Genomic DNA, 15325 nt, shown 5'->3' with positions numbered 1-15325 from the left:
TTTACATTCAAGGATTTCCCGGACTGTCCCTCCCCCATTTAATTTAAGCAACCACCTTGCAGCCAGAGAAGACTTCCTGATCTTTTTTATAGGGTTGCACACAATAACAGGGGGCCGTACAGCCTGTGGGAGCCGGCCTTGAAAGATACCAGGTGAACTGGTAGAGCACATAACCCAGGAGAAAGGGCAGAGCTTGGAAGTAAGTCTGTGCCCCTTCCACTTTGGGCAACTTAAAGATTATAAACAATGGTTTTCTGTGACAAGAGTCCAGCTTAGTTAGGAATAGGGCTCAAGGCCTGGCTATTTAAGATTCTGTGTAAGTTTCTATATCTCCCTCATTTCCCTATCTAGTCTTGTGTCTGCTGAAGTAGGACACTGTGAGGAGTCCTCCATCATCGAGGTGAGTTGTTTTTGGTGTTTGGGACTTCGCACAGAGAGAAGCAGAGGCTTCAGTGAGGAAAAAGGAAACTAAGCCTGGAGGGTGTGATGCTAAGTGCAATAGGCCAGGACAAACCCTGCAGGCTTCCACTTTATAGGAGGTACTTTGAGGAGTCAGACTCATAGAGAACAAAGAAGAATGGAGGTTGCCAGGGGCTGGGAGTTACTGCTAGTGGGTATAGAGGTGCGGTTTTACAAGATGACAGGGGTGAGGAAGGACGGTGGGGGAGTCACACAAAAGTAGGAATGCATTTAATACCACTGAACTTAAAGATTGTTCTGGTGGCAAATTTTATGTGTATTTTACCACACTAAAAATATTGGGGAAAAACAAGCAACATGACACACATTTGGACAGCGAAGGAAAGTGAACACAAAAAGGAGAAGAGGATGGCAGAACAGATTACAAATGTTTCTTCCCTGAACTTTCAACTTTTCCGGAATGTTGTTACATTGTTATACTGCTGTATGTATAATGAGCGAAGGGGGAAAGATGGTAGTGCAGCCCTACGCAGGCCCAAATAAAATAAATATACCCTGCAGATTATCACTGGGCCACAGTTCTGGGATTTTTTCCCTCCCATTATATATGCTTAAAAAGAAAAAGTACCAAGTATTTGTTAAATATGCTGGGCATTGCACTGAGAAATTTAAGCTCCAGTTTAGTGAGAAGATGAGTCTAAATCAAATGTCCAGGTGGGATTGAAAGAAAGGGCATGAAGTATAGATCAGGGTTTATTTCATGTGTCAGTTAGAAGAGCCGGTTGACACACTGGGGCACCTGTCCTCAAGGCTCAGATATTCGGTGCTGGCGAGGGTGTTCCTGCCCTGCACGCACCAAACATTTCCTGTCCTGACTCCTTTGCACTGCCCCTTCCACTTCCCCACCCCATACCTTTGAAACCCAGTCAGCCACCTAAGGAGCCACAGCAGCAAGGAGGGGGACAGAGAGGCAGCAACTTAATACAATGGGTTCCAACCAGCCCCTGCGAGGGGCTGGTTGTGCCATCTGGAGGACACCTTTTTAAATTAATTACCCCGTCTGCCTGCCCCAGGCCTGGGCAGATGGAGTTCTCCCCATGCTTCTGAAACATCTACCAGTTTCAACCTCTCCCTCCAAATCCAGAGGCCTGGGGCATTTCCCTTTGAACGGGGGCAGGTTGGTAGCTTTGAGAGGGGAGAATAGGGATGGAACAAAGACCGGGGCAAAAGTGGAACCAAAAATGGATAAGGAAGGGATCAGCAGGAAAAGTAAAAGGGAAAAGGAAGGAAAACATGCAAAAGTCCATTTTCCTAAATCCGAGGGACCTTGAAGGATTTGGGTCTCCCAGGCACCTGGCCTCAAGAGTTCTCTTCACCCTGTCCCCTACTCTTACCTGTTTGTGAACCTTTGTAAGCTGTTCCAGGTTGTTCTCAAGAAAGGAAATCTTCTGCTTTTGGGAGTGAATCCCCCCACTGTCCTCGGGCTCCATTTCTGCACTCTGATGAAAGACAGGGGCGCGGGGGGGGGGGGGAAGATGTGGCTGTCCCAAGGTCAGAAAGGTCTCACCTATACCCATCCAAGCCAGCTCTACTGGCAGCCACAGGGGTTAGAGAAAGCTGTGGGCAGGGGACAGTATGGGGGCCGGGAAGTTTCCAAGGATGGAACTCACTTTCTTGACTCGAGTCGTGACGTCTTGAACGAACAGCTTGCGAAGGTTGTGGAGGGTCTGGAGTTCCCGGGCCTGGAAAGAATGATGACAGATTGGGGATAGCCAAATCCCAGGTTAGCCTCTTGGCTCCCAAATTATAGGAACCATCAGTCTATCTGGGCAGGTGAGTCACTGATCCTTTAGGAAAGTTTATGTCCTGATTATGCCACAGACTGACTCTGTATAAGGAAAGGGGTTATGGAGAAGTCAGGGAAAGAAATGAAGCCCCCACCTCACCCTGTTAACTTGGCCCAGAGGGAAACCACTCACAACTGTCTCCTCCAGACCCTTGAGGTCCTGCTTGGACTGTTCATGTCGCTCATACAGAAATCTGGGGCAAGAAGAAAACACAAGAGTCCCTCAGGACTTTCCGTCCTCCCTCTCTCCTCCCTCTCCACTCCCTTGATCTAGACTCTGTTGTAACTAATTATACAAGTTACCCATGTTTGCTGTGCAGAAATTAGAAAAGAAAAAGAAAGTATGATGAGTTTCATAAAAAGCCCATAATTTGGGGCACCTGGGTGGCTCAGTGGGTTAAAGCCTCTGCCTTCGGCTCAGGTCATGATCCCAGGGTCCTGGGATCAAGCCTTGCATCGGGCTCTCTGCTCAGTGGGGAGCCTGCTTCCTACTCTCTCTCTGCCTGCCTCTCTGCCTACTTGGGACCTCTGTCTGTCAAATAAATAAATAAAAATGTTAAAAAAAAAAAAAAGCCCATAATTTGACTACGTACAGATCAAACCACCATTAACATTCTGGTGTCTGTCTTTCTGCACTCTTACTTCTATGCAGGTATATCCCACAAAAATTGTATGGGATCGTACCATTCATACTGTTTTGCAGCCTGCTTTTCACCCTTAGCAGAACATCACCCACATCATTCCAGGCCAGGGCAGCTAATATTCAATAGAGGTAATCTCTGAACGTCTTTTTGGGGGGGGTCCTTCCCCACCCCATCTGATGATTCTTCCGAGGCATTTGCCGGCCGGGGGCCACCGTTTCCCACGCGCATGGCACCCAGCTCTGCAGGTGTGAGTAGCGGGCTGGGCCAACACTCACGTCAGCTCCTGGAGCTTGCTGCTCTTCTCGTGTTCTTCATTCTTCAGCTTCTCATAGTCGGCCTGGAGCTTCTCTAGCTCTAACTGCAGCTTCTGATTCAGGCTGCCGAGGGCAAGGAGGTGTGGGAGAGAACAAAAAGGTTATTAATGAGAGGGAAAGGGAAGACCATCCCTGCAAACATTTCCTTCTGGTACAAGTGGGTCCGGTTAGGACTGAGGGACGCTTCTACCTTCGGATTAGCAGAAGGAGATGCAGGCCTTGGCTTCCACAACAGCGTGAGGAGCCGTGGGCTATCTAATCATAAGAGCTCAAGGAGAAGAACTAGTCCTCACTGCCGTGCCTCCTGGAGTTCGGCTACAAAGTTGTGGCATGGTTGTGGGGGGAAGTGGCCCATGGAAATGAATAAGCCAGACCCCGGGCCGAGAGGGAGCCTAGAGGCCAGAGCCGGCCAGGGGGGGACTCTTACTCTTTGAGCTCATCAATGGTCTTCTGCTTCTCGTTGATCTCGTCCCGGAGCCGGGCCAGCTGCCGGTGATGGGCCTCCCGGTGACTCTCCAGCTGCACCTCCAGGGCCTTCTGCGAAGACCCCCATCCCACGCTCAAAACCAGACTCCCAGGCACCAGATGGAAGAGGGCCCCAGCTGTGCCCTGCCCCTTCCCCACTCACCTTCACATCATCTGCATCCTGGGTGTCCGGCTCCTTGTCCTTTAGGGCCACTTCATGCACAGTTTCTGAGGGAAATACGGGAGAGCAGCTTACTTAGCACCCACCTCCTCTGGAAAGAACTCCACTTTGTGACCAGAGTTCCAGGCAGGACAGGGGACAGTGACCCAGTGTGGGCCCCTGAGGATGTGCTGGTTTAGGACAGTGCAGTTTGATACGGCAGGGAAAGAGGTCCCTGGAGGGTTTATGGCTCATGTACAATAAGCTACGGGCCCAAGCTTCCATGGTCTCAATCTCATGCGTGGCATGAGCGTGCTGTTAGGAGGTGTATTTTGGTGTTCATGCCTTTTCCTCCCTGCCCCCCTCTGGGATCTCAGGTCCCAGGATGCATGGTTTAGAGGTTGAAGAAGGCCTCACCCTGGGCCTGGAGCTTGGCCAGCTCATCGCTCAGGGAGTCATAGGACTCTTCCAGGTGCCGCTTCTTTAGCTCCACACTCTGCATATATTCTGTAAGTGAGCGGATCTTGGCCTCGTGCTAGTGGGGGGAGGGTTGGGGAGGGGAAGAAGAGGGATGGAGTCAAGGACACAGATGGGCAACACTGACCTCTGCAGCTCTCCTCCCAGGGCCCCCCCTTATGCTGCACCGGCCTATAGACAGTGGGCCATGGGCCATTTCTTTAGAGCCCCTTCCTTGAGACCCCATCAGCTCAGAGGGTGGTACCCCCTCTGAACCTTCCCTTCCCCTGCCCGGCCCCTCTCCGGCTAGCCCAGGCGCTTCTGTTCTGGACGAGCTGACCCTAGGCCCTTGACATGAAGGGTGGCTGCCGGGAGTCTTATCCCATAGCTGCAGAACCATCCTCCTTCCCACAGCATGCAAAGGCTCTCGGTGCCCGGTGCTCACCTGGGAGATGAGGAGCTGGCAGGATGAGAGTTCCCGCCCAGTCACCTCCATCTTGCGGTGACATTCGACCTGCAGGTTCTCCAGCTGCCGGCAGCGCTTGACCACTGACTTGACTTCCGACTTGATTTTGCTGATGTAGAGTCGGGCCACCGTGAACTCCTCCTCGATGGCTCCGCTGATCTCCACTGGCTGTGGGGTGGGAGAGGGCAGGAAGAGGTGCTTCTGGGCTGCAGGGAAGCCTTTTCCCATTCCCAGGGATCCAGCCCATCCCCGCGTACGCCCACCCACATGGAGACTTGGGTGGCACCTGTATTTTCCAAACAACTTTCAGAGGCTATCACCTGACATTTCATACTAAATCCTTCTCCCTGCACTTAAAGATCCAGTTCTGACAGTCGCCCTCTTCCATCTTATAGAGCAAAGTGATTTGGAGTCGCACTGATCTGCTCGATGGGCACAGCCATGGACTTGCATATCTCATTCCCAGCTCTGGGCCTCACCTCTAACACCTGTTATCATATGCCCATCTCCAGGGCCTCTTTTTTAATTTTTTTTTTAAAGATTTCATTTATTTGACAGATACAGTGAAAGAGGGAACACAAGCAGGGGGAGTCGAAAGGAAGAAGCAGGCTTCCCATAAAGCAGGGAGCCTGATGTGCGGCTCGATCCCAGTATCCTGGGATCGTGACCTGAGCTGAAGACAGACACTTAACAACTGAGCCACCCAGGCGCCCCTCCGTGGCCTCTTTATTCAACACCTCTTTATTCAACACCCTCTAGAAGGTGTATTTACAGCGGAGTCTATGCAAAAGTCTACATGTTTTCCCGGGTCTAATTTAAAGGCGTGTTTCCTGGCTCTTTGGCCCACCTTCCTCAGTATCCCTGAGGGCCTGGTGCCCCACTGCCTCTCCCACCAGTGCCCAGGGCAAGAATGACTGGAACAAGACTGGGACCTCCAGTCCCACTCACCAGCTTAATCTCCCCGTTGCCCACGATGACACTGAACTCACTCAGGTCCTTCATCAGCCCGTTCAGCACCTCTGCAATTCGTTTCCGCTGGTGTCCACTGACCTCTTGTAGCCGCTGCAACTCAGACTCCAGAGCCAGCATGGTGGCCTGGGGACAGGCCCTCACGTCACCCCATGGCCATCTTCCCACTCCCCTCCCTAGCCCAGGCGGAGCCTCTGACTCAGATGTGACCCCGAAGATGGCTACAGAGAGAACACAGGCCCTGCCAAAGGGTCTGGAAGAGATAGGGGTCAGGAGGGCGAAGGGTAGTGACAAGGCGGGAGAGGGTCCCCTGGAACACTGCACAGTGGGGCAAAGGCATGAGTGTGATGTGCCCCCCATATGCAGAGGTCCCTGGTGGTGTTCTGGAGGCCAGGGGCGCCTGGACCCCGGTCAATCACTCACCACCTTCTGAGACAGCTCATCCACCAGCAGCTGGTTCTGCTGGCTCTTCTCCTCCACCTCCTGGGACTTCTGGTCGTAGTTCACGGCCAGCTCCTCCAGGGCCTGCAGCACCTCCTTCACCTCCTCCTTAGCAGCGTCATTCTCCGACTGCAGGTGGCTCAGCTCCCGCTGGACCTTCTCATTGTCTCCCCGAGTGGACACCAGCAGCTGGAAGCAAGAGGCAAGGCACGTGAGGGGGTCTGCCACCAGTGACTGGCCCCCTAGTCAGGGGAAGCCAAGAGCACTGCCCCAGACGGGGCTTCTCTGCCCCCTAAGCCTGGAGGGCAGAGCTCAAGGAGAGGGGCAAGGGTCAAAGTGAGAACAAGAGGGCTGTAGGCATCACAGAAGGAAGAAACACCCAAACTCCCAAACCTGTGTTTTACACACAGTCCCAGTTAAGTCCTGAGACTTGGATAGTTTGGGGGCGGGGGGTGACCAAGTTCTTCTTCCATCTGGTTGTAAAAGGTCTTTTATGCCTTTTGGGGAACACACTGCCCTCCTCTCATGTCTGGTCCTCCTTCCCATTACCTCTTCCTGGTCCAGCATCTGCTGCTTAAGCTTCTCTATGAGCTGACTCTGCTGGTTGATCTCATCATCCTGTTGGAGGCAAGGGGGAATGGTGGGGTGAAGGGAATCTGCTCTGTCCAGTCAGGACTTACGGGGGTGTGGGCAGAGGAAGGATCCTGACAAAGCTCCAGACAGTTCAGGCTTTGAGTTAGAAACCCCATATCCTAAAAAGAAGTTTTTCCCTCAGTCTCTTGCCTCATTCCTGTCCTCGCTTTCAAATTCCTTTCTCCCTAGAAGGTGGTATAACCTTGACAATATACCGCAAGAGCCTTTAGGTTAAAGCCCATATCCTCTAACCTAGAAATCCCACTTTAGTGCTCCACATTAATCAAATCACTCAAAAGCAAAAACACGTTACTAAAAACAGAGAAGACTAGAAGCCCTGTAATTAACAGTTCGATGCATTTCGATAAATGGACGGTTAGGTAGCCATTTAAAATAAAATACTTTTGTAAGGAATTGGTAACAAAGTAGGAAATTGTTCCTTATATGATGTGGAATGAAGGAATCAGATGCAAAATTACATATACAGTGTATCTCAATTCCTGCTCTTTGTGTGGAGAAAAGCAGAATGCTAAAGGTATTATCTCTGAATGGTGGGATGATGGAGGACTTAAATTTTCTTCTGTATATTTTTAATCATCTTCTAAATTTCTTAATATAATTTTTATTAAGTTCAATTTTAATTCTGGGATAGTTAACACACAGTGTTATATTAGTTTAACGTGTACGATGCAGTGATTCAATTGTTCTAAATGTTACTCAGGGTGACCTTCCACATGTTCAATAACAAGCATATGTCCCTCTTAAAAAATAAAAAAAAAGAGGCAGTACAAGTGAATTCCTTCATCCCTCACTTCTCATGCCACTGGCTGCCCCCTGTGCCCTGGGCGTCCTCACCTTGTCATCCAGCTGCTTATAGAGGCGGCGTATCTCCTCCTCATATTTCTGCCGCTCCTCAGGGGCGATGCGCACCACAATGGAAGAGTTGTCATTCACGGGCGTTTCCTCACAGAGCTCAGTTCCCAGGGCCGCATCGTCCCCAGCCAGGCGCTCCGTCTCAGGCACATTCTCTCCTGGCCAAGGGGCAGAACAAGGAGAGGGATGGGAGAAGATCCTTCAGGACTCCTTCCTGCCTCGATCCTCAACACTGAGACCTCCAGGCAGGTCTCCATCTCTGTTGCCAAGTGCACGCACCTCCAACCTTTTCTGGGGGGTGGGATAAGGGCCGCCATCAGCCCCCTCTCCCCTTCCCTCATGACCGCTGGACTGCACCCCTCCAGAGACGCAACCCTCCTTGGAGGTTGGCCCGCCCTGAAGCCCCACACCAGACAGGGCCCCTCTGGTCCCCTCAGCCTCCTCCTCCTGCCGCCTCTCACACAGCTGGAACCCTCTCTAACCATTGCGCCACCGGCTGAGCTCAGCCTCTAGCTTGGCAATTGTCTCCTTCTGAGCCTTTGTCTTCTCCTTCTCCTTCTCATATTTCTTCTTCCACTGCTCAGCAGTCAGCTCCAGATTCACCGAGGCAGTGTTCTTAATGGTCTTTGCCCTGGGGGAGGAGAACAAGGAGCTGAGACCTCCATGAAGGTTGGTGTGACACAGAGGGGTGAGAGAGCAACAGGGGCTGGCTCAGGAGTGGGGACCCTGCCACTGACCGCTGCCCGAACATCAGGGTGGACTTGGTCTCTGCGTCATTGTAGCTGGACGGTGAACAGCAGATGAACATAGTCGTCCGGCAGTTTCCTCCCAGAGAGTCCTGGAGAATCCGTGTCATTTTGCTGTCGCGATACGGGACATAGCTTTTCTGGGGGAGGGGGGAGACCATGAATCAGAAAAATATTCAACAAGGAAATCAGAAAGGACAGTGATGCTGACAAGGGATTGCACACCCCATGGATCGAGCATGATGAGATGGCAGCAGTAGAAGAAGATGGGACAGGGGCACCTGGGTGGCTCAGCGGGTTAAAGCCTCTGCCTTCGGCCCAGGTCATGATCCCAGGACCCTGGGATCAAGCCCCACATCAGGCTCTCTGCTCAGTGCAGAGCCTCCTTCTCTCTCTCTGCCTGCCTCTGTGCCTACTTGTGTTCTCTGTCAAATAAATAAATAAAGTCTTAAAAAAAAAAAAGAAGAAGAAGAAGAAGATGGGACAAGGCTAAGGGACACTCACCGTGCCTTCAGCCAGCGCGGAGATCACGTTCCCAAGGGCTGACAGTGACTTGTTGATGTTCTTTGCCTCATCAAGCACAGCTCCCTCTGCCCCGGTCTTGCTGACCTACCAGAGCGTTAAGGAAGGAGCATGTCATGAGAGCTGCAGGGGAAGAGAGGGCTCTCGCGGCCTCTTCTCCACTCAGGAGGATTCAGTCCAAAGAGGGGAGGGGACAGGGGAAGAGAAGACAAGGCCCTTCCTCTATTACCCTAACCCTCTTGCCAAAGCCACCCCCTCCCGCCCACGTATTGTACTATCCCATTTATAGGAAATGTCCAGAAAAGGCAAATCCACAGAAACAAAAAGTATATTAGTGATTGCCAGGGGCTAGGGGAGAGGGGAATAGGGAATGACTGCTAACAGGTGATGAAAATGCTCTAGAATTAGTGGTGATGGGTGCACAACCTTCCAAGAATCCTAAAACCCATGGAGCTATATATTTCAAAATGGTGAAACTTTATGGTATGTGAATTATAACCTAATGAAAAAGTTATTTTGATGAAAACAAGTCCCCAGACCTCCTCCCCTGCCCACCCCACCGCCAGGTCCCCAACCTTCTCACTCCCCGCCAGGTCCACAAGATACAGCTTCCCACTGAGCTTCTGCTCTGTCTCCATGTTCTCCTGCTTGATGTTGATGAGGAAGATGCTGTGGCTCCGAGAGCTGTGCTCGTTCATGTCTGCAGGGCCAAGGCAGAGGCAGTCCCTGTACTGACACCTGCAGAGCTGAAGCCCGAAGCCCCCAGTCTCACCTGACCGCTGGCCCACCCGGAGACAGAGGGCACCTGCTAGGACCAGCCCTGCCACTGCGCCTCCCAGGAAGCTGGGTCGCACATCCAAGAGGGGCCCCTTCTTCTGGAAGACACAGTCCGCCCTTGCTCCCTTCCAGTCCCTCAGCCCCAGAGGACGCAGAGGAGTAGCAGACTCCCAGACTCAAGAGCCCCGTAGATCCCCACTCACTGGTGACAGCCACATGACGATTTGATTTCCCCTCATCAATCACATCTAAAATCTCCTCGGGACTGGACACAAAGCGTTCGGTACAACCCTGCAGGAGGTGAATGGACAGTGACCCACGAATGTTGATCTGCAGATTGTATTACCTGCACGCTGACCAGACGACCTTTCAAAACTCTCTTTTCCAAACCCTCAGACTTTCCCTAGCACTTGGCACATCTCACTTCTCCAAGACATCCGCCTTCCAACTTCCGGGTCTCTGGTCTACCCTCCTGCCATGCCCCCACTCTCAGGACAGTGACCCCCGCCCAGATGCCCCGTCCCCACTCTCACCTTGACAAATGGCACCCGATTCTTGTCCTCATGCACAGACAGATTTGTCTTGGTCACTGAATCAAGACAATGCAGGGTAAGCAAGGCCCGCAGTCCTTTCCCCAACCCTGCACCCTGCAGCCTGCTGAGACAGTGGTTTCTTCTAGGTGAAAAAATGAGGGGGTGTCTGGGTGGCTCAGTCGGTTAAGAGTCCATCTCTTAATTTTGGCTCAGGTCATGATCTCACAGTCATGAGACTGAGCCCTGCGTCGGGCTCTCTGCGCTCAGTGAGAAGTCTGCTTGTCCCTCTCCCTCTGCTCCTTCCCCACTCCCGCCACCACTCACGCTTGCTTGCTCTCTCAGATAAATAAATAAATAAAATCTAAAAAATAGAAATAAAAATAAAGGAGAAAGACTTCCCCGTGAAGTTTTAATTCCCTGCACACACTGAAAGCTTAGTTTCTTCTCTTCCAAGATTCTAGCCTCAAGGTTCCAGCTGGTCTCAGGCTATTTCTATATAGGCCTGGTTGTCCACACTCATCTTCTGACCCTTTTCACTTTTGGAAACTTTGGGGAATGGAGGCAAGGGACATGGGTATGAGAGTGTGTGTGTGTGTGTGTGTGTGTCCTCTGCACAAAAGCAATGTGATCTTTCTTTTCCTTGCCCTCCTCACACCCCCACCTGCCCAGTTCGGTTAAACACCACTCACCATCCAGAAGGTCGCGAATTTTGTCCAGGTAAATCTCAAAGTAAGAAACCTGGTCAGGGAGAAAGTGAAGAGGGCCTATCTTAAATCTGACCCAGGGATCTCATGTGACTATGACCCGCTCAAATGGTAGGTGGAGGGGAGAAAGAGCAGATGAGAATATCTTAGCAGAGAAGAACTGAAGTAACCAGAGCAGAAAGTAAGTTGGGCTGCCCAGGTACTCAGCGGGTTCGAACTAGTTCTTCCCCTCCCAGGCCCCATTTGAGGATGCCCAGCTGTCATGCCGTGATCACCTTGATGTGGAACTCAAGGTTCTCATCCATGGAGTAGATGTGGTTGAAGATGTCTCGGGCAATTCGAGGAATGATTCCCATCAGCTGGGGGTCATGCAGCTTTCCCTGGGGAGGAAGGGTATTCCAGAATGAGGCTGAGACTCAGAAAGAATGAGACAACTCAAGAAGTATGCAGGTGAACCAGAGGTCAGAGTGGGTAAGAAGACCATCTTGAGGGGCGCCTGGGTGGCTCAGTGGGTTAAGCCGCTGCCTTCGGCTCAGGTCATGATCTCAGGATCCTGGGATCGAGTCCCGCATCGGGCTCTCTGCTCAGCAGGGAGCCTGCTTCCTCCTCTCTCTCTCTCTCTGCCTACTTGTGATCTCTCTCTGTCAAATAAATAAATAAAATCTTTAAAAAAAAAAAAAAAGAAGAAGAAGACCATCTTGAGGTAGGAGGCAGTCACTGCCATGTCTACCTTTAACTGGAATGATGACAGACCTGAGTGGCCCTCTGGACTTTTATGGCAGCTGCTTTTCCAAATCAAAAGAAGAAAACGAGAGTAGTGGAAAGGATGGAAAACTGCAGCAGGCTGGGGGGATTTCCCTACACTTCCACCATCATCCTGCCCCTTCACTCATCCTCCAGACCAAGCAAGCTTGATTCCTACGTCTTGCCCCACCGAGATTCCTGGGCCTCCCATTAACACTCCCAGCTCCTCACCCCTCATGGAAGTCAGAACCCTCACCTCCATGGTATGTGTTTTCCCTGAGGATGTCTGTCCATAAGCAAAAATGGTGCCATTGTAGCCAGCAAGGACATCTGGAAAAGACAGCAAAGAAAGAGCACTGGTGGAAAGAAGTGGGGTAAGGAATGGCAAGCCTGAAAACATACATTCTAAAAATACATCTTACAAAGATAATACATGTTACCTTTGACAATCTGCATGGCACATGCATGATAAACTTGCTCCTGAGTCGTGTTTGGGGGGAACACACGGTCAAAGACATATGGCTTCCCCTAGAATGGGAATAAAACATGGCAGACATCGGCAGTCAGGATGTGAGGGAGAAGAAATACCACAGCTCCCTTCCATTAGCCTGAGAAGGTCCCTGTTTTTCAGCCATCTGTATCCACGGATGGTTTGGGGGAATGACCCAAACTAGAGAAAGAGGAGCAAAAGTTAGTGCTGACAACAGGAGCTGTTCCCATGTGCTAGAGAGTGCCATTGAGAAGTGTCACAGCATGAGACTGTGTGAGGGGATCTCAGTCTTGGTGTGATGATTTAGCACTCCACCACTCCAGGCCCCTCCCTGGGAAACCTAACAGGTAAAGACAGTAGGCCATGGAGAGTGAAAAACAATTCATTAACATTAAAAATCTAGGGATGCTGTGAAGTGTGTAAACCTGGCGATTCACAGACCTGTACCCCTGGGGATAAAAATATATGTTTATAAAAAATTAAAAAATTTAAAAATTTAAAAAAAAAAAGAATCTTAAAAAAAAAAAATCTAGGCATGCCTGGGTGGCTCCGTCGGTTAAGTGTCAGCCTTCGGCTCAGATCAGGATCCCAGAGTCCTGGGATCAAGCCCCACATCGGGTTCCTTGCTCAGTGGGGAGCCTGCTTCTCCCTCTGTCTGCCGCCCCCCTCCCACCCCACAGCTCTTGGTCTCTGTCTCTGACAAATAAATAAATAAAATCTTTAAACACATTAAAAATCTACCTCTAAGTTTAAAAATATCATCCTCAATAGATCCAGATCCATATGTCCTGATAAGGAAGGATCTTAGAGCTGCAACTAAGTGACAGACGCCAAGTTAGGGACATATGTATAGTGTGTTTCCTATTACGTAAATGAAATCCACACATAGCAAGCTGCTGAGCTGTTGTACAAACATTAGCACAAGTTCTCTCTCTGTGAAAGAAATATATGAAATCAGAATCGTGGGTTTCCTTTAAAGGAACCAACTTCAAATAAAGAGAAACTGAAACAAATCACAGACCGACAAGTACTTTGTTTCATTTAGGTTGTATGTTACAAATCATGAATGCTGATACGATGTTACAGATACAGAATATTTACAACCTGAGGAGCCAAAAAATGTGTTCACTCTCTAAGGATACTAAAGGGAAAATCTCTGGTAAGATTAAATGGGAGGGCACCTGGGTGGCTCAGTGGGTTAAGCCTCTGCCTTCGGCTCAGGTAATGATCCCAGGGTCCTGGGATTGAGCCCTCCATCAGGCTCTCTGCTCAGCAGGGAGCCTGCTTCCTCCTCTCTCTTTCTCTGTCTGCCTCTCTGCCTACTTGTGATCTCTCTCTGTCAAATAAATAAATAAAATCTTAAAAAAAAAAAAAAAGATTAAATGGGACTATGCTTGTTCTCCATCACAAGCAACGAATTTCTCAGTGGTGTTTTCCTGCCTTTCAGTATAAAGAACCTATTGTTCTTTATTGACTTAGTTGTCAAATTGTTTTACTACAGAGCCCATCTTTATCCAGCTGAAATGTAAAACTCTAAGGTGATGGTCACCAGAGATTGGGAGACATGTTTTAACTAATTAAGGAAAGTCATAAAACTTTTATTGGCCAGAACCAGAGACAGTGGCTCTAGGACTATTCACAATATTCCATCTATACATAGAATTATTTTTCTAGATGAATTTTCTAGACAAAAATGTTAACAGTGGTTACTCTGAGGAGAGGCAAGTCTTTTATTTTTTCATTTTGTATCCTGGATTACATATATGTATTTTTTTTTAATTTTTTAAATTTCGAGGGCACCTGGTTGGCTCAGTGGGTTAGACCTCTGCCTTCAGCTTGGGTCATGATCTCAGGGTCCTGGGATCAAACCCCATATCAGGTTCTCTGCTCCCCCCACCTCTGCCTGCCTCTCTGCCTACTTGTGATCTCTCTCTCTCTCAAATAAATACATAAAATCTAAAAAAAAACCCTCTTATTTAATTTTATTAGTAATCTCTACACCCAGTGTGGGGCTCAACCTCACAACCCTGAAATCAAGACTTGCATGCTCTTCTGACTGAGCCAGTTGGTGCCCCGGGATTGTTTATATCTTCAAACCACATACAAGTGTTTTATTTTTAAAAGTTTTTACTTCTTAATGTCACAGAGAGTGGGACAGTAGTGTATTATTCTGTTTCTTTCTTTTTTCTTCTTTGCATGAGGGAAAATTAATAAATATATATTTTAATATTTAAAAGATTTGAAAAGTCTGGCATATGAGGGGAAAAAAATCTACCTGAAATATTTACCTGATCTCTCTTTGGTGAAAGCGTTTGAAGCCCCCAAACCAGAATCCTCAAAGAGAAATAAGTTGTGAAGATGCTGTCTACAATGAAGGGAGTACTGTAAACTGATCAAGCCCCTCTGGAGGACAATTCTATTAAATATTTAAATGTCCGGGGCGCCTGGGTGGCTCAGTGGGTTAAGCCGCTGCCTTCGGCTCAGGTCATGATCTCAGGGTCCTGGGATCGAGTCCCGCATCAGGCTCTCTGCTCAGCAGGGAGCCTGCTTCCTCCTCTCTCTCTCTGCCTGCCTCTGTGCCTACTTGTGATCTCTCTCTGTCAAATAAATAAATAAATAATATTTTAAAAATAAATAAATAAATAAATATTTAAATGTCCATACTGTTTGTACTCTATATCAGGGATTCCAGTGTTAGGAATTCATTTTACAACACTTACTTAAGCACTTAAATATTTATGTAGAAGGATGTTCAGTGTAGCACATTGTATTAAAGTAAAACTAGAAACAATTCAAACATCCATCAATAAGATGTTTGTTATGATACCTCCATATTCTATTCCCCTTAAAATGAGTGAGGTTGGTTTACATATATTGACATGTTCAAGCTCAAGTGAGTAAAAAAATAAAAACAGTGTATGTAATGTGATTATATATATTTTTTAAAGCACATGGACAGAATAGCCTTTAAAAAAAAAAGACATGGAAGACTTTCTGCAGACCTGCTAATGGTGATTATCACAGAAGAGCAGAATATCAGGCTTGCAACATTTTTTCTGTGATCTTTAAATGTTTTACAGTGATAATATATTGCCTTTAAATTAAAATAGTAAAATATTACA

General features: G+C 48.9%; 1 protein-coding gene across 1 annotated transcript in view; it reads right to left on the bottom strand.

Moving 5' to 3' along the window:
* KIF5A (kinesin family member 5A) overlaps nt 1–15325 on the bottom strand; it is a 30802-nt gene that overhangs the window by 6028 nt on the left and 9449 nt on the right. The window contains exons 2-23 of the mRNA XM_044227820.1: nt 12154–12241; nt 11970–12043; nt 11245–11349; nt 10955–11003; nt 10266–10321; nt 9936–10023; nt 9531–9655; nt 8938–9042; nt 8425–8573; nt 8170–8318; nt 7670–7845; nt 6731–6799; nt 6164–6370; nt 5720–5866; nt 4751–4939; nt 4267–4384; nt 3853–3917; nt 3652–3761; nt 3186–3287; nt 2400–2460; nt 2091–2162; nt 1815–1919 (exon numbers count right to left, since the gene is read on the bottom strand). Coding sequence (XP_044083755.1) covers nt 1815–1919; nt 2091–2162; nt 2400–2460; nt 3186–3287; nt 3652–3761; nt 3853–3917; nt 4267–4384; nt 4751–4939; nt 5720–5866; nt 6164–6370; nt 6731–6799; nt 7670–7845; nt 8170–8318; nt 8425–8573; nt 8938–9042; nt 9531–9655; nt 9936–10023; nt 10266–10321; nt 10955–11003; nt 11245–11349; nt 11970–12043; nt 12154–12241 — 2409 coding nt within the window. The remainder of the gene's footprint in view (nt 1–1814; nt 1920–2090; nt 2163–2399; nt 2461–3185; nt 3288–3651; nt 3762–3852; nt 3918–4266; nt 4385–4750; nt 4940–5719; nt 5867–6163; nt 6371–6730; nt 6800–7669; nt 7846–8169; nt 8319–8424; nt 8574–8937; nt 9043–9530; nt 9656–9935; nt 10024–10265; nt 10322–10954; nt 11004–11244; nt 11350–11969; nt 12044–12153; nt 12242–15325) is intronic.

This window comes from Neovison vison, chromosome 12 (assembly GCF_020171115.1).
Source record: "Neovison vison isolate M4711 chromosome 12, ASM_NN_V1, whole genome shotgun sequence".
In the NCBI taxonomy this organism is placed as follows: domain Eukaryota; kingdom Metazoa; phylum Chordata; class Mammalia; order Carnivora; family Mustelidae; genus Neogale; species Neogale vison.
The sequence above is the reverse complement of the archived record's forward strand: the minus strand, read 5'-3'. Positions and strand labels throughout refer to the sequence as shown.